General features: G+C 32.4%; 1 protein-coding gene across 2 annotated transcripts in view; it reads right to left on the reverse strand.

Moving 5' to 3' along the window:
• Positions 1–16,821: 16,821 nt before the first annotated feature.
• LOC134705192 (FMRFamide receptor-like) overlaps positions 16,822–23,472 on the reverse strand; it is a 58,882-nt gene continuing 52,231 nt past the window's right edge. For both annotated transcript variants that reach the window (XM_063563949.1, XM_063563951.1), the window contains one exon: positions 16,822–18,243. In XM_063563949.1, the coding sequence (XP_063420019.1) occupies positions 17,130–18,209 (1,080 nt within the window). In that variant the 5' untranslated portion in view covers positions 18,210–18,243 and the 3' untranslated portion in view covers positions 16,822–17,129. The remainder of the gene's footprint in view (positions 18,244–23,472) is intronic.

Consider the following 23,472-nt stretch of genomic DNA (forward strand, 5'->3'; position numbering starts at 1 on the left):
TGCCCATTGAGACAGTTCTGGTTAAAAGGAACCGTCAAAGTATACCACCACTAAAGACTATGGCATTTCTACCAACAGAAAAACGACCATGACAGAGCAGAAGCATTATTAAACACAGGTATGGGCCCTCATTTTTGAATGCCGTACGGAGATCTATTATAGTTGTTTATTTCTGTGTCATTTGGTCTTTTGTGAAAAATAGTCTTATTGGCAATCATATACCACATTTTTATTTTACATATATACATAAAATATTGACACCTTATGTTTGTGGCATAACATCTGGGCCATAAGTTTATTGTTTTCTGTTTAGTATTAAATTTATATTAAGATCCATTGTGTTACATCTCGTGATCAATTTTATTTGGCTATTGCCAATGGCAGTTAGCAGGGTTAAAGAACATCAGTTGTTCAACCTGTAAGTCAAATGAGTTTTGTTAAAATATACTTTTTCACCATTTTTGTCTTTTGAAAAATGTTGTTTGTGCTGTATTTAGACCCTTCTACAACGAAATTTGTTTCACATGTACACGTATAAAATTGTGGTTTTTATCCAACGCAATCATAGGCTTGAACGGAGTTTTCAATTTAGACTTGTTTATATTTTTTCGTTTGGGCTTGTATCATATTTTCCCTCCGGTTTATATGATCCGTTCATCCTATGTTAACTCTTAAAATTCAAGAGTCTATTTTAAATTGAGGGTAAATTATATGGCCTTCCAAATACTGGTTCGATCCCTAACATCACTGAAGAGACATATATTGTCGAAATCTAGATCTGGTGTACAAAACAAAATATTGACACCTTATGTTTGTAGCATAATAGTTTTCAAAGGTACCAGGATTATAATTTAGTACGCCAGACGCGCGTTTCGTCTACATAAGACTCATCAGTGACGCTCATATCAAAAATATTTATAAACCCAAACAAGTACAAAGTTGAAGAGCATTGAGGATCCAAAATTCCAAAAAGATGTGCCAAATACGGCTAAGGCAATCTATGCCTGGGATAAGAAAATCCTTAGTTTTTCCAAAAGTTCAAAGTTTTGTATACAGGAAATTTATAAAAATGACCACACTATTGATATTCATGTCAACACCGAAGTGTTGACTACTGGGCTGGTGATAACATCTGGGCCACAAGTGTATTGGTTTCTGTTTAGTATTAAATTTATATTATTTAAGGTCCATTTTGTTACATCTTGTGATCAATTTTATTTGGCAATCGTCAATGGCAGTCAGCAGGGTTAGTACATCAGTTGTTCAATAAAATTAACGGTACCAATTTTCTTGCACCAGATGCGCATTTCGACAATGCATGTCTCTTCAGTGATGCTCGTGGCCAAAATATTTGAAATCCAAAGCTTATATAAAAGATGAAGAGCTATAATCCAAAAGGTCCAAAAAGTATAGCCAAATCCGTGAAAGGAATCAGTTCAACCTGTTAGTCAAATGCGTTTTGTTTAAATATACTTTTTCATTTTTTTGGTCTTTTGAAAAATGTTGTTCGGTTGTATTTAGACCCTTCTACAACGACATTTGTTTAAAATGCACACGTATAAAAATTGCAGTTTTTATCTAACGCAATCATAGGCTTGAACGGAGTTTTCAATTTAGACTTGTATATATATATGTGTAAAAAAAAGTGTATATTTCTATAATTCTATGGAAAATTATCCTTTTCCGAACCCATTGTATAAACATATTTAATCAACGTGTGGTTGCTGGTGATCTCAAAAGATTATTGGATGATTTTAAGTGTCATAACTTATATATTTGTATCAAACAAACTCTAGATCTTTAGTTGGAAAATAATGTAATTAATTAAAATCTGCCTAGCAGATTAAATCACATTTAATAAGTTGATCATTTTTCTATTGTAATATCTTATTAAATTGTTCTCTGTTGTTTATTGTGTGTCACAATGTAAATATGTTTGTGTTGCTATAGCATGTAACTACTGCTTTGCAAATAAAGAATTCATTAATTTTTAGCCAACTGGATGAATCAAAATATGCTCACAGGTGTTAATGAAATTGACAACTTCGTGGAATGTGAAAGACCCTCGAAGGGAATTTTCGAGGCTCGGACTTTAAAATTGACAATTTAACTATCTCGATTGAATAAATCCGATAATCCACTGGTATCAATGTATAACAAGTCTTAAAGGGTACAAAAAACACCAAAAACACAATAAAACGAACAATATGTTAGATATTTCGGATAACAGATATCTTTCCTCGGTAATTGGACGATGAAAAATGAATCATGTCAATTCAAATTAAGACTCTATCTAAATCTTGAATTTTATACAATTTAAGCGCACGCTAGATCAATTTTAAAATTTCCAAACACGGCGCAAAGACTACAAAGATATGCCAATATTAAAATGGTTATTTACGAAGTGAACTGGCACAACTCTAAATTCCCAAAGGTGGTGACAGTTGAGATGTTATACAACTGCGTGGAAAAACAGTCCAAAGAAACAGTCCTGACCGATCGAAGCTGGTAAAATATTTAAAATATTACAACGGTAGAGCAATTGCAACAGAGACTGCGTATTTGAACATCCCAAAAATATAGTACTTTGATAAGAAAAATGAGTAATACATTTTTACTAAGGTTAAGTAATAAAACGTGGCTGCGTATTTACACATTCCTGCCAACTGTAATTAAAACTAGTAAAATTAAAAAATTCCTGAAAAGTGTAAGAGTCCAGTACGGGAGCCGGAGTTACTGGACACAAGTGATGGCAGGAAATTAGTGATGGTAGGGAAAATGAGTTTATGTTTTTTTCATTAATGCCCTCTGGGGAAACTGAGCTTTCTTATCCAAAAACTTTCCCCAGCAAGTCTGTCGGCCTTTGACCAATCCTCGTTGTGATCTATGATTGTGATGGTAAGTTTTTTTAGATCATCTTGGGCGTGCCCATGTGATCTTAAATGACGACTTACGGGTCGGGCTTGCAGGTGTAAAGTTTCGCACCATGGTTTGATGCAAATACGACTTTAAAAGATGTAGGTCCAGTTTCCTTTGAATTTATTTTCTAAAATATCTAAAAATTTACGTGAATTCACAACTTTATCAGTGTTCAGGTTCTAACCAATCTTTACAATGGTAATAATATGCAATTATTGTCTTTTGATGAGGTAAATGTGTGGTTTTATTGACCTTTGAAAAACTGATATTCACTGAGGCCAACTGCCGAAGTGAATATCAGTTTTTCAAAAGTCAATTAAACCACATATTTACCGAAACAAAAGACACTAAAATGTTTAATTCCATATTCCGGGAGAAATGAATTTTATAGAAAATATTTACCAAAACCGATTGTACATCAAACGATTTTTTACCAAAATTATACACGTAAAAGCACGCGACGTTTTTCGCGGTGAATATCCTTTTCCCGCAGGTGAATATGCTTATTTATTCAAAATTCCATTCATATAGGAAAACCTACTAAAATTTTATTAATATGGAATAATTATGGTTTTATTGACTTTTGTAAAACGGATAATAAGAAAAGTTAATTTCGATTTTTTGAGAAATAAGAACTTTACATTTTTGAATGATACAGATAAAATTACACAATGTATATACTCAACCCAAGATAACTTATTCAAGTAAATAAGTTCGGATCCTTTTTAAAACAGTACAGACCTGAGGACAGGGGACTCTTTAAATATTTACTTTTATTATGTATATAAATGATCTTATTTGATAGTGTTTGTTTTTTTATTTTGTTCATGTTATGTCACATGCTATAAATGTATGGTGATACAGATTTGAATTGAATTGAATTGATATATACTATAAAGGCTTAACACTATAAATACAGACCTTGTCAATATATGTACATTGTATAATTTCTTGTATTGTCGACAGAACTATAAAATTAACACGCCCTGAAAAAAATGTAACTCAAACAAATATTCAAAACAATATATATACTGACGGAATTTTAAAATGCAACGCACGTTTTGTTTACCAGAATTTTAAAGTCGTGCGAATTTTTTAAAGCATTATCTGCTCATAAATACTTGTTTTAAAGGTTTGATTTCAAGTGTAAATCCGGATTATTTGTATTTCAATGAATGAATTGAATGGTAATACATGGTCAGTATAGTCGGTAACATATCGCTGTGTCACTGTTGGTTTTTAAAATATGTCTGACTAATTAGACTGCTAGTATATCGTAATACACTTAAAACTGTTTAATCCCACAAATGGAGATTTCGATCTGTTTGTCACAACGTGTAATAATAAACAAGGTTGTACTTTGTGATTTAAGCACTACTGAGAATCAAGGATTTATTTACGTCATGTAGTAAGATAAATCCTTGTGATAATTTACCCGTTTTAATCATAGCAAAACTATTACGTTAATATTAACTATAATATGTTGTCTCTTCACCCCAAATTATGAAAAAAAGGCAATGATATCAGGGCCTATTATAGCTGACTGAACGATATGGGTATTTTTCTCGCATTGTTGAAGAACTTACGGTTGATATTCTTGCTTTAATCCACTGCATTTGAACTTTGGTGGATTTTTTGTCTATTTGGCAATATTTTAATATATCATTGTGGTATTTTTTTTCTTTATCGATATTTGCTAAAGTTAAGGTCACACATAAAAATTTGTCAAAAGTCGGATCAAGATCCAGTGAATCGTGGATGGAAATTCAAACTTTAATGCGGGGTTCACACATTGCCGATTATTGCTCCCGTTTGAGATCAGACAGCGATACGACACGAAAAGTGAAAAATTCGGATTACTTTCTTCAATTATCTGGAATGACCTATCATTGTCTGAACGCAGTCGTTTTAGTTCGTAACATATTTCTACGGGTCGGGAATGGTCCGGATATTTCGGCGATGATAGTTCAGCGATGAACTGTTTTAATATATTTTCCTATGTTTATATATAAAGAAATTATGAACATTTTACCGTTTAAACTGTTCGTATCTGCGATAAAACAATTTAATTCAAGACAGAACCTGACGTGTGCAAGAATATACATCTATTTATTATTATAAAAAAAACTTTAACAGCTTTATATATCTACGAACTGTTTATCCGTATTTTTTATGGACTTTAATTATCATTGAACACATTGTAAAATTGTATTTATATTTGTATTTTCAGTTTTTCACCTTTTGGATTGGTAGTAAAATAAAAGTCAGTCATCTCGGTTACACTCACTGGTCCGGCCAGTACATTCTTATTTTTATCTGTTACAAAAAGAACAAAATAAAAAAAAATATGTATTAAACATGTATAATAAAGGGAAAACTGTACTATTTATTCTGCCAAAGGCGACAATACTCACATTTTCTAGATTTACCACTTTTAACAAAACCTGTATGATGTTACAAAATGTAGTACTTTGTAGTACTTTTGTTTTAAAAATTAAAGCTAAATAGTATCATGACCAACTTCCGAAGGAGCTTGTTTATGTTATCCATGCCCACCGTCAATTCATATCAAATTTATGAAATTTTGGAAATCTTTTAGAATAATTCTGTAGAAAATACTTTAATAGAGTTCAAAATTTATATTGTAAAAATACACACTGCAATTATTGATGGACAAATAAAACAAAATAAAGTGTACCCTTACATTCAATCAAAGCGCTCCTAAGATGACTTCCTTCCCTGTCTTGGGTCAATAAAGGACCCAAATAATGCTGTGGTAAAATGTAATAGTACCGTTTTCCCTATAGAAAGACGGACACGTACAATATCTGGTGTTTTTTTTTTGTTCAGTTCACACAAGTAACGAAATATACCGTTGCAAGGGATGCGTGTACTATCGTTATGCCCGCGTCACACTGTCCCGATTTTTATATACGATGCACACCCGAATGCGAAAATTGTAAGTTCGTACGAAGTAGGTCCCGATCTCGTAAAATTACCAAAAAGTGACCGAAGCAAGTACAATGAATAACGAAGTCTATACGATGGTGCCGAAATTATATACGACAGCAAAAGATGGACATACGAAGGTTAACCGAAGACGGGTATTTAAACTTCATATCTCAGCCGAAGCCTACACGATGGATCACGAAGGCTACACGATGGATTACGAATGCTACACGATGGATTACGAATGCTACACGATGGATTACGATGATGACGCGATAGCCATACGATGTATTAAAGACGTCGTGTAATGTTTACGATTCATTTAAATTATATGCCGAAGGCATCACGTGTTTTAAATTGTTTATCAATATTGAGTATATTGTGGACACTCTAAAACCAATATGCTTCAAAAGATTTTAACCACATTTGGTATATTGGTCCTCCTTGTAATGATCTGACATTTTTTACGTTCAAAGCCAAAGATCAAGGTCATGCAGATGGACTTGTTTTTTCTCCTTGAAATAGCATAATACACAGGAAATTGGTTGCTAATTTTTTTACCTGCTGGTTCTAAAAACAATATTAAAGGTATTTCCAGTTACTGTATGATATGATTGATTTCTAAAAACATAGTTTATGTATCAAATACGCATATTCAATTTACCAATTTCTGCATGTGTCATATACAAATATAGTGTTCATATTTGTCCCCAATATGTTACATACGAGGGAATGCCACGCTCGGCATTGCCTTGTTTGAACTGTAAAATGTGTGCACTAGTCTGAATAATCACCCATAGTTATGCCCATGTTTACTGATCTATCTTAAAGGTGAGGTAATGGGTTCGTTGATCCCTTTTATTCAAAAAGAGCTCTTTTCAGGAGAATATCATAATAATATAGACGAAAGGAAGGATGGGGGGAAAGCAGCAAATGCGGCAAAATATGACATATAAAAAACAAAACGGTTATCGAGTAAACATTCGTGTGACAACAACTAAGACGATACATAAAAAATCAGAATAATGAAGAAAAAGTTGGCTTCCCTATATACGTGTACTTGCAGTGTTGGTGTACGAGGCGCGTTTATGATTTTCATTATGTAACTTGATATTAAAAATTGACATTTTTTTTTTATTTTACTTGTAAAACATTCTGAGTCTGTAATAGCTGCTCTTCTTGTTCCATTTCAACTAATAGAAACAACGCTGTTCTCATAGAATCATATAAAATGACCTCCATGTTTTGTGAACGTCTTTCTTAACTGTCGTATTAGACTGACCAGTGCATATCGCGCATGGCACTTTAAATGTATTTTAGTGCGAAAATTAACTTACATTTAGCTGGATTTATTGCCTTCGTAGTTCCATCTTGTCGCCTTCGTACTTATATTCGATGGCAACACGACGGGATTACGAGATCGTTACGACGTCTTGTTGCCATCGTAAGACCTTCGGGTAGCTTCGTGATTCATTCGTGTAGACATCGTAATGTCAAAACTGCTCGATGGAAACGATGGAAACACGAATGCAATACGATGTTCAAAGATGCATTCCCGGTGACATTACGATGGTGAGGATGGTAGTACGAACTCAGAACTAACCCTCAACATCGGACGCACCTTCGGGGATTTTTTAACATGTTAAAACATTTAGAACCCTTCCCGAAGTTAGAAAAGTGGCCGATGGTTCTACGATGGTTAAAGATGGCACTACGAATAGCCCGATCTGGATACGATCAGTCCCGATTTTGAAAATTTCCATAATCGTGTTGCTATCGGCGTAAAAATCGGGACAGTGTGACGCGGGCATTAGGGAATGAACTTAGATTTTTTTTATTGCACTACACCTTAGACGCTTACAGTTCTATCTATGCAGTAATTGCATGTCTTAACTCAAAACTAGCTTAAGATTGGCATACAAGTGAAGACACTTATTCTGTCTACCTTTGCTGCTAAACGCTGACCTCTAGCTATAGATGTCCTTTGGTTGTGTTTGCAATAGTATAACAAATATCTCATGGGACTACAATTGTCCGATGGGACAAAAAAATAATTCCATTGAATTTTGATAAAATCCCACTGGGATTGTGCCCTGTCACATGTGATATCAAACATCTTATGTTTTTCTAAATCAAATTGCATTTATATAGTATATTTAATAATAACAATAGAAACGCAATGAATTCATTGAATCCCATGTCATTCTGTACATTTTGGTTATAAATATAAGACTGCAGCTCTATTAAGGAGAGGCGGCGGCGGATTTGCAAATGAGTGTTTTGCAAATTAAAGACATTGAAAGTGTCCAGTGTTTTGTATTAATTGGATGCTGTTTCATTGATGTAAACAGTCTATTCCTGTTTCAAAAAATATTGTCTTCTTCAACCTGCTTTAAGGAGAGGAAAACTGAAGGTAAGCTGAGCCTTTGGTGTTGTTTCTTATCACCAGTAAATCTAATGCATTACATATATAATTAACAATGCAAAAGAGAATCAATAACAAGGGTTTTGTTGAGATACTCAAAATTTCCTCTTGCTTTATAAAAATACCGAGTTTTATTAATTTATAGTTATGTTACTGATTTGATTATCACCACATGCACTAAGGAAGAACTTATATTTTTTGGTATGTGATGTTATTATTTTATAATAACAAATCAATAGAAGATTTCATCATGTATAACGTTCTATACTATACATGGAGGGAGAAGGTTTGGATCCATTAAAACGTTTAATCCCGCTGCAAATGTTTGCACCTGTCCTAAGTCAGGAATCTGATGTACAGTAGTTGTCGTTTGTTTATGTAATATATACGTGTTTCTCGTTTCTCGTTTTGTTTATATAGATTAGACCGTTGGTTTTCCCGTTTGAATGGTTTTACACTAGTAATTTTTGGGCCCTTTATAGCTTGTTGTTCGGTGTGAGCCAAGGCTCAGTGTTGAATGTCGTACTTCAACCTATAATGGTTTACTTTTTAAATTGTTATTTGGATGGAGAGTTGTCTCATTGGCACTCACACCACATCTTCCTATATCTATGGCAAGGAAAACACCTGAAGCGTGTCTTTCATCAAACCATGAATACATTGGTATTGGGTGGAGTAAAACTAGTCTTTGTCGTCTCTATTCAGATTTGTTTTTTGAACATCTAAAATTATTTATTCATAAAAAAACCCAGACAGAATTTACAAGACTAATAACAAAAGACAAAACATACCAAACAGTTAATGATACAATTTTATATCATAGAACAATTTCTAAGTTTATTTGGAAATAAACTCAATAACCACCAGATTTAGCTGTTGGGTTATTCCTCTTTGACTAAGTTAATGCTAGAAAATATAAACTAAAGTGGTTGATGACGAAAGATTCAGACAAACATACAATTTCACAAAATGTAGAAGACGAATCGTAAACTAAAACAAAACTCCACACACACACAAAAAAAACCACAAACTTAATACTGGCAGTGCATATTTTGTCAAGTAACATAATAGCGGTTCGTCCACAAATAAACAATTTTCAGGACAAGAGGACACAAAGAGCTAGGTAGTGATAAATATGACTAGACGTGGTTTAAAACATGACCACTAATTATATATAAGATTCTTAAATCATAAATAACAATAAATCTTATGTATTTGTTTGTGTGTGTTTTTATTATGATCTTTATTTTAAAATTAAGACTATACAGTTACCGGAAAATATTGCTTGAAACTTTATATCTGGCAATGATTCTGTGACCTTTTATAACAACTATATGTACACGATTTATTTGTTTAACAGTTTGATTTAGAAAAAAATGCCGACATAGCTAGATAATACAATTAGTTTTATAATTACTATCACAATTTTATGTTTATATTCTTTTTGTTGTTATAAAATACATCAAATAACATTATAACCAACCTAATCTTGAATTATATCAAATTTTAGACATTTTCCTGTGACGTCACTTTTGTGGTGTTGATCCAGTTGTGTGAGAGACAGTTCATGGTTCTGTTGTGCTGTCCTAGGTTTTTTTATGTGTTCGTTTTAATTCTGTTGTTAGCATGTCGAAATATACTATTCTATTGTTTATTTGTGTATTTCTCTGTCCTGAATGTTCTTGCATTTATTTGTACAATATTCTTGACATGTAATGTCGATATTTTAGTGTTATATTTGACATGGTCATAAAAGCGCGAGGTTTGGCCACAAAATCAGGTTCAACACATCATGTTTTCCTTAAATGTCCTTTACCAAGCCAGGAGTATGTCAGCTGTTATCTTATAGTTCGTTTCTCTGTGTGTTGCATTGTCGATTGTTTTTTGTTGCACTTCAGTGTTTTATTGTTTCGTTGTTTTCCTGTTATAGTTGATGTGTTTCCCTCGGGTTTGGTTTGAAACCCGGATTTATTTTATCTCAATCGATTTATGACTTTCGAACAGCGGTATACTACCTTTGCTTGTCTAATAAATTTGTTTTAAGTTTTTTAAATTTTATAATTACTTTTTTTTCATTTTGAATTGTTACTATCTTTTATTACAATTATATGCCGGATCGAGAATTCAAACTGCAGTAAATTCGAACGAACAACATGTATGCTACTAATATTTTTTATTTGTTTAGGCCTATACATGTTAAGCAGTACTAATGTAAAAGCTCTGTACTAATTTCTAAAGTGATTTGTGTTTTAGGGAAAACTATGTATACAAATCCGCTAATCTAGATATAGACTTCCAACAATGTTTCACAGATACACATGGGAAAGTAAACTTGTTACCATAAACCCATTTTGCCTGATTTTCAAATAATTTACTATTTTCTATCACGTACAATTATTGGACATTAAGAAATATTTGTTTCAAATACAAGTTTTCACATTTTCTTTTTTCGTGTTCTGTTATAGCTTGCTATGCGGTATTAGTTTTATGCAAGGCGGTGCGGTGACCTATACTTGCTTATATCCACTAATATGGTCTCTGAGGGAAAGTTGTTTTCTTGACAATCATACCACATCATTCTCCTTATTTTTCTATGAAGCAATGAAGATAAATTTCTAACATGGTATCACGCATCCTTGTGCATTTAAGTCAAAAGGTCGATACGACTAGACACCATTAATATACAGGAATAGCTGTTGACGCGCTCGTTTTATCTATAGATTTCCTCACTTAATAACAATCAAAGCTTATCTTAATTCTATCATTGCTAAATAGAATGGATATATAGTTATCAAAGGTACCAGGCTTATTATTTTTTGTTAGGGACCAGATATTTCAAGGTTTTATCAGCTATATTGAATAAAATAGAATAGAAACAGTCCATTGTACAAAAGTCGACTCTGTGCTTGAAATTATAGTGGTTGCTACATTAACATGGAACTTCACTTTTGGAAAGTTGAAATAAAAATGTAACATCTATATGAACAATGTTGTAATTTGCAAAGAAGATTCGTTGGTGTCAATAAACTTTCTATATATAAATTTTCTCTGGTATATGCTTTCTGGGTTTTTTTTTCTTCTTTTTTTTTTTTTTTTTTTTTTTTTTAAAGTTTTGCAGTGAAATGTTAACATTTGTCGATCTTAAAATGCCATTATCCATTATCAAAATACAGAAGTAAATATCCAGAACGTTCATGTTCCATTTTAACAGTTGTGCACGAACCATCAATATCGCTAAAATATCACAACATTTGTAATGGCTTCACACATTCATTTAGAGAACCGGCATGGATATTTCCAAAAAAAAAATGTACACTTATTTTGATCTATCAAATTCAATAAAAATTTGATAACCATCGAGTTGTACATAGACAGAATAGCACTTACTAATTTATGTTAGGTGTTATTTTGCTATAGCTAACTCTATTCAATAGTATAACCATAATTTTTTAGAGAATTTGGAATGTCGTTAACTTCATCCCTTTCTACTCACTTCGCATAACCTACCTGTTGTATCCATTTATGATTTGTTGTTTTCCAGGAAATAAATAAAAAAGTTTGCGGTGTATGTTGATATGACAAAGAAGAAAATCCCCAAAGCAAAATCATTGCACCTAAAACCTTAACGAAGCCAAGAGACTGTATCAGAAACTAAAACATATCAGTAATAACCAGGACAAGTTGAGAAAACCTCTGATGGAAACAAATGACGAACAACAGACAAAACTGCGAGGGAAAAAGACGCAAGAAACTAATTCTTAAAAATACATGTTATTGGAAATACACAAATAAACTGTTGAAACAGAGATATGTATCGCCTGCCAGCAGAAATTCCGGCAGAAAAAAAAAACCCCAACAATCTGATGGTCAGCAACATTGCTATTTAATTCAAAGTTGTTGGTACATGACCGTAAAGACAGGACCTCGAAAGGACACACTTAGATAATGTGAAAGTAAACCCACTTTACAGAAAATAATGTCATAATATTAAATAATTCATTTTAAACTGATAAAAGCTGAAAACGTAACTGATGTCACCGAGTAAGAGTCACAGGCGAGACAAAAACCATTAAGAACATTCATGATAAGTATTTTAAAGCCAAGAGTTATATCAGATAAACATGTCACCCTCAAATTTAAATTTGAGTTGAAACTTTACGAGTTAAGGTAGACAGAAAATGTACAACAGAAATTGACAGTTAAAGCTACAGAATTCATTTACGCAAACAGAACCGATTCCGAAATACAATCTAGATAGGACAAGGAAGGTCACGGGAGTGCCGTTTTGGATGCCCACAAAAACGTTTAACCCCGCCACATTATGTGTGTGCTTGTCCAAAGTCAGGGACATGTAATTCAAAATTTGTCATTTTTTACAGTATATCGTATAAAATTGAGAATGGAAATGGGGAATGTGTCAAAGAGACAACAACCCGACCAAATAAAAAAACAACAGCAGAAGGTCACCAACAGGTCTTCAATGTAGCGAGAAATTCCCGCACCCGGAGGCGTCATTTATGTGCCCCTAAGCAAATATATACTAGTTCAGTGATAATGAACGCCATACTAATTTCCACATTGTACACAAGAAACTAAAATTAAAATAATACTAGCAAGACTAACAAATGCCAGAGGCTCCTGACTTGGGACAGGCGCAAAAATGCGGCGGGGTTAAACATGTTTGTGAGATCTCAACCCTCCCCCTATACCTCTAACCAATGTAGAAAAGTAAACGCATAACCATACGCACATTAAAATTCAGTTCAAGAGAAGTCCGAGTCTGATGTCAGAAGATGTAACCAAAGAAAATAAACAAAATGACAATAATACACAAATAACAACAGACTACTAGCAGTTAACTGACATGCCAGCTCCAGACTTCAATTAAACTGACTGAAAGATTATGATTTCATCATATGAACATCAGGCACAATCCTTCCCGATAGAGGTTTAGTATCATACCATCATAACATATACGAGAAGAACATAACCCGTGGCATGCCAACAACTGTTTTTAGAATAAATGTGTTTAGTTCCGACGCAAAGACCTTATCAGTGACTCAATATTAACGCCAAAATATGCAATCTTTAATGACTTGACAACAGTATCGTAATTATATCCCTTCTTAATTAGTCTATTCAAAGGTTTTGTAAGTTTCTGAGGTGAATACTGACACCTTTGTGCTTTATAAAGAATATTTCCATAAAAAATTGGATGTGAAATACCTGAACGTATAAGAAGTCTGCATGTTGAGCTATATTTACGAATGATGTCTTTATACCGATGATAAAATTTAGTAAATGTTTTGACTAGTTTGTGATATCGAAAACCCTGGTGTAATAATTTTTCAGTAATACATATTAAATTTCTCTCGTTAAAATCTAAAACATTGTTACCTACACGAGCGATCGTACAAGTTGAGATATATAAACACCGTAAGATGGTGACAAGGGAACGTCACCATCTAAAAACGGATAATTAACGATAGGAAATGAAAAATCATCCCTTTTATCATAAATTTTAGTATTCAGCTTTCCGTTAGTGATATAGATATCAAGATTTTGCTGAACGTGTTTGCTTTTCGTTTGTTAATTTATACACCGATCAGTCTGTTCATTTTGTCGTTTGAATTGCCATGCCGAAGCCTTATGTTTATCTAGCTTTGCGGTATGAGTTTTGCTAATAGTTGACGGCCGTACAATGCCCTATATTTGCTAACTTCTACGTCATTTTAATTTCTAATGAAGAGTTGTCTCATTGGCAAACATACCACATCTTCTTATTTTTATAAGGAAGTCGTTATGTTTGAAATGTAACAACTTCCTTGTTTAAGCAAGATTACTGTCTGAAAATAATTTAACTTGAGTACTTCAATGATGATTTAATTATAAAATATAAACATCATGCGCATGTAACTGCGCATGTGACTGGTATATGACGCAAATGGTAATTAATTCTCTAGTAAACAATTCATTCTTGGTACTATTCTATTTCGTCAAAATTTTATGTACTTTCATATGTATTTAGTTTGTAAGTATGAATCCTTGTTTGAAGTAGATTTTAGTTTGTCTGTGGTATTTTAAAATTATTTAAAACAAATTGATAAAATGTGAGGGTGACTGTGACTGTCGGTGCTTCAGTACTGGCATAAATTACTAATTATTTATATTTGATGTTCACCGTTGATAAATTATGAAATCATGCATCGCACTTAAAAAAATAAGGTTCCAACTACCTCATGCAAAGGTAAATTAATCTGAATTTGGCTTATCTCTAACAAACCCTTTTGATCATACGCCTACTAACATTTCAAATTTGAAGGTTTGAGCGTTCCTCGTAAAGGTAAATTTTTAAAAGCGCTGGACACTTGTTTATGAATTGTTATTTTCATATTAGATGGTAAATACTAAATATCCATTTGGGCCAATGACAGTGCACCCTTGTAGCAAGGTAGAAAAGATAGCATTGAAGTCATTTTGTTCCCATTATGCTAGAATAACTCTTTGAGGAAATCTGCTTCATAAGAATATATTAGAATAAAAGTTTGTAGTAGCGGCGCATAATTTACATCACAGTCGAATCTGGTATAAACGGGCAAATAAAAACAAAAACAGGATTAATTAGATATAGGAAGATGTGGTGTGAGTGCAAATGAGACAACTCTACATTCAAATAACAATTTAAAAAGTAAACCACTACTAAGGCTAAGTTAAGGCTACGTTTTACGTCCGTGGTCGTAATATATAAACTGCATCGGTTAACAAAGTCATGCTGGTTACCGTAAACTTTTCAAAGTTGTTGCAGTATATTTATCATTTAAAACCCTACACTCCGCATCTTATTTGTTAAAGAAAGACGAAAGATGCAAATAGGGGTATGCAAACTAATAACTCGGAAATTAACTGACAATCACATGGCAAGAAAAAAGAAAAGGACAAAGAGACTAAAAACAGTTTACAGAAGACAACATAGAAAACTAAACACTGAGAACAAAAACTCCACCAGAAACTAGTAGTGATATCAGGTGCCCCGAAAGGGTAAACAGATTATGCTCAGTAAGCGACACCCGTCGTGTTACTCCTATAAAATATGTGTATGTTATATAAAGTGATTAAACATCACTCAACAGCGGATTGGTAATTGACTCTTATCTAACCCTAAGACAACACACTTTTGTTAACCATTGGTCATGCAAATTTTCTAACCATATACTCTAACATGCATGTCAAGTTTTGAAATTGAAACAACGTTGTCAAAACCTAGGATAGACAAGACTGTTACCGGTGTAGACACCATATATGATGATACATGTAAATAGGAAATAGAATCGTAATTATCGTATCAATGGGAATTATGCAGACGCTGTTGATATAGTTATATAATTAGATTACTGCAGCTGATGTTAATGATTTGTTTTCGCAGCAGACAAAATTCATTCACAATAAAACTAACATATTTGGTACCTTGCACATTCGTTGCGTTCATATTATTTTTCAATCATTCCAATTTAAAACTCAATGACGTCTATCTGGGTCACGCCTCCTGGTGCGGGATTTTCTCGCTGTATTAATGACCCGTGGCCTTCTTCTGTTTTCCGCTCTTTGGTCGGGTTGTTGTCTTTTTGACACATCCACATTTCCATTCTTGATTTGATACCTTACCTTTGTTGCTGGTGTTGTATGTTGTATTCAATCAAGATAAGAAAGTATAGACCCCTATTACATTGTTAATTGGTATCTTATAAACATTGCGTTGTTAGCGGTGACGCTCATCTTACTTTTGGTCACTGTCTAGTCTGCCAAATTAATTTTGTTTAAATTCTGATCACGTCTACTAATTCTTAAATTAGGTTTAAAATCTTAAAATGTTAAATCTTTTACGGTAAGGGAGCTTAACTAAAAAGGGGGTAATGGCTTTTTTGTTTAAGTAAAAAAAAACTTTAACGCTTTCAATCAAATTGATTTTTTTCTGAACAAATATGTTGGACAACTCTCAAACATGTAATAAGTGAGCTGCCATTTGATTTTATGGGTGACTGGAATAAAATTTGAAAAAAGGCAGGGGTTTTAGTTAAAAAAAAATAAAAAGTAGGATGAGCGACTTGGCAAAAAAAAAGGCGGGGTTACAGTAAAAAAAAGTCAGGATAAACTAGTAAAAAAATGCACGACTGAATAGAGTTAAAACAAAAAGGTAGATTAGAGATCACAAAAAAAAAATGCAGGACAACATTTTTCATCATAGACCCCCCCCCCCCCCCCTTTATAATCAAATGGTAGCTCCCTAACTAATATCTGAAAGGCTTTTCTGTCCTTTATTATCTTTGTTTTTTGGTTTTCGTTCGTAACACTATTTTCTTCTTTAATCTTTTAACCCTTCAAAACAACGTGCCCTCCCTGTAAAAACAATGAACTTGTCGCAAGTTAGATGTGAGTATTGTATATTTCTTTATTGATAACAATAAACAATAGACAAGCAATCGCGTTTTTAACAATGTTACAAATAATTATATTGAGGACTAACATTTCTGTTACACGTAACGTAAAATGTTATATTAATGTTAACCACATGAAAATAAGCACAAAACTTAAAGTCGATCAACTCCATTCAAAAATATATCTTTGTATAAAAAATATCACGTACATAAATAACAGTCACACCTCCGTTAACAGTTTATCCCCATTGGTACATACATATTAATCACACTTCCGTTAATAGTTAACCATCATTGGTACATAAATAACAATCACACTTCCGCTATCAGTTAATCATCATTAGTACATAAATAACAATCACATTTCCGGGAACACTTTATCAACATTAGTACACGAATAACAATCACACTTCCGTTAACAGTTTATCATCATTAATACTGCGTCGATTTCCATTCATTCTCAAAGAACCTCTAGCAATCAGTGACAGACGTCGAACGTTACTATCTTCTATATAAAATCCTGGAGTAATACAACATGGACAGAATAATTCCTGAAAGTTTCTCCAAAAAATTGTGTTAAATATGCAATAAATAATAAAATTAACACCGGTATTTATTAACAATAACAAATCTGTGATTTCACGTATACCACGAGCTAAATAATTTTCCTCATAATATCCAAGTCCAAGACACGTAGACATGATGGCATCTGGAACTATACAAATAAGGAATACTATAATTATAACAATTAACATCACAGTTATTCGGTGTTTCCGACGACCAAGTCTACACCGTCGTATTCCGTATAAAATGCAAGTATTAAGAATAATGAGTAGGAATAAAGGAATGATGGAACGTACAAAGTAATGTAACCAATTAAATGTTTTTGCAAACGTTTCATTTGCCCATAAATCTGTTAGATGAAGATCGTAACTAATACTCTGCGTCGTGTTTTGTAAAACTTCTATAGTTTTATATCGCATAGCGTATGGAACAGAAAATACCATCATTATCACAAAAACTGTTGTCGATATCGTTTTGGCACGTGATATTGAACACAATCGTTTGACTCTAGTCGGATGACACACATATATGTATCGTTCGAAAGCAACCGATACGGTTAACCAGGCAGAAACACACAATGATGCATTAAAAATATAATGAGCGTAAGGATATACAAATCCTAAGGCTTTATTTCCGGTTGACGGATCTACTTCTGAAAGTAGTATAACAAGAAAGTAGAGAACATCACTGAGAATTTTAATGCAATCAGATATCGCCAATGAAAGAAGATATATATTTGTAGATGAACGCATTTGCTTTTGACACATAACGATTATTCCGAGTATATTCCCAATCATACCTAAAACACATACGGTTGGAAAGAATATCAACCCTGTCACAAATCGGGCTTGATAATAAAATTCCTTGAACTCAATTGGCTGTTCAGGTTGATTGGCCACTACACAGTTTTGACATCCCATTGCTGTGAGTTGTCAATGTCTCCTCATATTATAACTGAAACGATAAAAAAATGGTGTTAAAACACAACTGTACACTAGTTCCTTCATATTCCTATGATAAAATATCACATATTTTCTTTTTGGCCAAAACGTTTTTACCGAACAAGTTTGCTATAATATATTAGCGCAAAACTAAAATTCAATAGCAATTACGAGTAAACATCGTCAACAAGCAAACTTTAATCATATAATTGCATGTCAAAATGCTACAGACGGCATACATTTTATGAAAATTAGAAATGATATAATAAAATAGCATAACCGTTTGTTATGACTGAGAGGAGATGCGTAAACTATTGTCACTCCCTTTTTAAAAAGAACTCACCTTTTTCAAAACGTCTCTCAAATATTATTGATTTTAAAGCAATCATTATAAAATATAGGATAATATACTTATATAAGTCCAACACATGATGACGAATTAAAGAGAAATCAACTGCCTACACTGTCGCAAAGTATAAGCCCAATTTTCGTATTATTTCAATAAGACTTAGTATTCTTTGAAGATTTTGTTACGCTGGTTTCATATGGAAAGTGTTTTCTCTATTAGTTCTTTAGTTTAAACAATAGTTATTCAAAAAGTGAATGAAATATAATTATAAATACAGGGATTCGGAAACAAGAAAAACTTATATAAATCCGTCTCCCTTTAAAAAAAAATGACAAAATTAGGAACATAGTATATATGAAACTCATATAATCTAATTTTCAATTCACATTAAACATGTTTTTTTCTGTGGTTTGCCCGTTACTCAGAAGTCAGTTTGATCGGAAAATGTTTTCTCTATTAGTTCTTTAGTTTAAACAATAGTTATTCAAAAAGTGAATGAAATATAATTATAAATACAGGGATTCGGAAACAAGAAAAACTTATATAAATCCGTCTCCCTTTAAAAAAAAATGACAAAATTAGGAACATAGTATATATGAAACTCATATAATCTAATTTTCAATTCACATTAAACATGTTTTTTTCTGTGGTTTGCCCGTTACTCAGAAGTCAGTTTGATCGGAAAATGTAATCAACTCTTTTTATCATAATTATGGTGCATGTATCTGAGAAATATGTAAATGTTCCGAAAAAAAGGTAACATTAAATCAAAGTTTCATCATCTAAATCGACAATGATATAAAGATAATTGTTATGGACCAAATCTCCCTGTTTCTAAAATAAATCTTTGTACAATTTTAAAAATATTTTATTAGTTCTTTGTTTGTTTTCGTATCAGTTGGAGTAATCTGGATATATATTTTTGAAAATATATATATGTAGTTTGTTGTTATATACTATATGTGGTACTTAATTAGTTTGTAATTATATTCTGGTATATAAACCGTGCTTTTGGTCACGATTTTGTTATCAAGCTTCTCATTTCCAGAAATTTTTAATTCGTTTTGCAAGATTTTTCCGATGCAATAAACTTAATATGGTTTCGTAAATTCATCCCACGGGCATACTTGATCTAGTGTCTTTAGAAATCGTGCTACTTTTACATCAGGTTTAGTTTTCTAAATCAAAAGGAATTATCGAGAAATTTATCTTACGATCATTAATTAAAGTTATCATTCCTGCTTCAATTATGTCTTTGTTAACATTTCGCCGCAAGGTACAATGTTTCTTCATTTAACTGACAAGTTAAAAGAAGTTTTACTCGGTAACGTCTCTTCATTGTGAAATATTTAAAAGGGAAACAAAGTTAACATATTTATATTTATATGATTCTATTTGTAATCAGTAGAGTTAGACATTATTGAACACTTATCGAAACTGACGCTTAAACATATGCCTATGACCCTAGTTGACCTCTTTGAGATAAGGTCATCGCAATGCATGTGAACAAAGACCACAGATATAAATACAATATTTATTTACATTAATTTTGAAATACTGTATAACAAAACCATTTTCAATGATTTTTTTTTTACTTTACCGGCTCTGGTAATTAACTCGGAAATTATCGATCTTCATATTGTACTATCAGACGTGTACATTCTTCGAATCAACTATTTGCGATATGCAAATACACTGCAGACACTTGAACGTGTAAATTATAAAGTAAAATATAAATATAGATGATATATCGCAAATTATACATTAATTTATGTTCACCCATATTTTTTTTCAAAAAAATCCATATTTTTACTTACAACATAACCGATACAAAAACTAAACACACCCGTAAAAGAGACTGATGACCAAAAAAAAAGGGAAAGCAAATTCGGATACGTTCACATATATTATTGATGTTCATGATGTGAAAAGGAGCCAACAGGATTTTGAATATTAATATCCTGGACTGATAAGAGCTGAAAATAAATAGCCTTGCATAAGACAGGACAAAAATTAATGTTCTGTGACACCAAATGCACTAAGCAATCATATACAAAAACACGCGTATACATTTTTGCGGAAATAATAAGCATGCATAGCAATACATGAAAAGCACAGTCAATCCGATAAAAAAAATCCTGCTGCCCATCCCTCAGAATATCAAATGCTCGTCCCCTTAGAGCTATGCACGAGTGAGGTTAATGGCTTAATTTTGAATGGTTGATTGATTTTTTTAACGGCAAATTTCAATAAAACAATATCAGTTGGAATTGTAATTTGATTCCAGTGAATATATGGGTATTTCGTTTTGAGAAATAATTTAAATCACCAGATTTATTTTTTCTTAAATTACTTCACAACCAATCAATGCCTTTGAAAGCTAGAAAATAGTAAATTTCAAATTGGCCGATCAACACTTTATAAATCATTTAAAATAAGCCATGTAGCTCATGCATATTAAGATACATGGCTTACATGTACTATAATATGATTTGTAAAATTTTGTATCAGCAAAAAAGTATATCCATTTTCAAAACTGTTATTTGAAAACAGTGTAATATATTAGTTTTTACATTTTAAGAAATAATCGGGAACACAAAAGTCATCCTACTTCATTTTTCTTAAAATTACATCATAACCAATTATTGCCTTTGAAAGCATTTACATGTAAAATTACAGTATCGAAGAACCAAAAAGACATTACATGAAATATTTTACAGTAGTGATCTCAATGACCTTGGAGAACATATACCGACATAATTCCCTAAACAATTCTATCATGCAGAAGCCATTTGCTTTCTTTTCTTTTTTTTAATTTTGCAACTTTTTGTTAATATAACGTCTTTATAATCAGATGGCGTCAAATCTGAACGAAACAACTTCAGCGCATTAGATAAAGTTATTCATTACATATTTGTTTAGCTTCTGTTCAAGTCTCGTAAAACTATGAAGGTTTTAATTATGTCAAAAATATAAAAACACAGACTGTCTGTAAATGTTAATTGCAATTAGGTCTATCTATCAGAAAAATACTGAAAAAAATCTGAAAAAAAATAGCTAAGCTTCACACACTGTCTCTCAATCATGATAAAGCTGCCAATGTTTCATAAAATTTCAACGATATTGGTAATTAAAAAACTTTAACAAACTTTGACTAAATTTGAATGTTAAATGTTAAAATACTAAGTTCATTTATCAGAAAAGTACAGAAAGATCAATGAAAACAAAATTTCAAGATTTTGCTGTAGAAAGTATCTTTAGGTCAGCTTCTGGCCAGATTTCATAAAATTCTATACTTTTTTGATAAAGATAATAATGTTAAAAAAAAAATTAACCACAGACAACCTAGTAAATACCACGCCGCCGATGGATGTTTTTCGTTCTTTTGACGTAGAGAGAAGATAAGGAATGTGTACTGGCACTAACAAATTTGAGTAAAAAAAGGCAATATTTGCATACCGGCCGCTGTTCAAAAATCAAAAATCGATTGAGAGAAAACAAATCTGGGTTATAAACTAAAACCGAAGGAAACACATCAACTATAAGAAAAGAAACACTGAAGTGCAACAAAAAAACAAACGACAATGCAACATACATCGAAAGAACTATTTATCATATTCCAGACTTGTTAAAGGACAAGTAGGTAAGTAAGGGACAGAAACAGAGCCTTGAAACACCAACACCAACGGACCACTTAAAAATGTGCTTCAAAATATTTTTAACGGACAAAATTAGCAGTAGTATCATATTACACGTCCACATTCTGACCGGATTTACAAAACGTAAGGCTTTATGATGAGTTTTGCTACCGAATCAGACTATTTACTGGATTTGATATCACATAAGCAACACGACGGGTGCCACATGTGGAACAGGATCTGCTTACCCTTCCGGAGCACCTGAGATCACCCCTTGTTTTTGGTGGGGTTCGTGTTGTTTATTCTTTGGTTTTCTATGTTGTGTCATGTGTACTTTTGTTTGTCTGTTTGTTTTTTTTCATTTTTAGTTATGGCGTTGTCAGTTTGTTTTAGATTTATGAGTTTGACTGTCCCTTTGGTATCTTTCGTCCCTCTTTTGCTATCTACAGGAAGTCCTCTCTTCCAAATTAAACACTTTAAGCTAGTAATTCCGACCATACTCGCCACGCTTTTTTAAATATTTATAACTGCGAGAAAGTATATTTGCATTAAGAATAACAAACTGCGGTATCAAATCAAGTCGGACGCGGTTTGTCACGGACATGACGGATAACCGGTATACTTTAAGGCTCCCAAAAAGTCTGTCTGGAACAGAATGAATTTTCAGGTAGACCTTCTTTTAAAACAGTATCGTATTAAATAATATTTAACTTGCAGTATAAGTGCATTATTAATCAAAATAGATTTCCAACGTCATAAAGAGTCTCATATATATAAAGGAGACTTGACATTCAATACGAATCAACACTCGTAATATAGTCTGTCAGAGGACAAGCCCTTTGATTTGTAAGATTTCACCAATATATCACTTTAAACCAAAACAGAATGTTATTTCTATTTCCATAATGATTTCTATTTCACTCTAATGAAATTGAAATTTATTAATCGGAGTAATCTTACTTCTATCACGAATACGTTTGTGAATAATTATACATATCAGGTTTTAACTTCAATATAAGACAAATTGGCATCATGTATACAAATGGAATTTTAAATGGAAGGGTGAAAGTTCTAGCTAAAATGACAATTTCACTGATTACTAAGCTAAAATACTTTAATTTGTATTCAAAGGAACCGTATATGTAACAAGTGATTATTTTACCGAGATGACGTTGTCTATCGGCACTTGAGCGTTTTGTATCACCTTAATTCACCTTTCATAAATGTATAAAACACTAAATTAAACCAAATTACT

This window comes from Mytilus trossulus, chromosome 2 (assembly GCF_036588685.1).
Source record: "Mytilus trossulus isolate FHL-02 chromosome 2, PNRI_Mtr1.1.1.hap1, whole genome shotgun sequence".
NCBI classification, from domain to species: Eukaryota; Metazoa; Mollusca; class Bivalvia; order Mytilida; family Mytilidae; genus Mytilus; species Mytilus trossulus.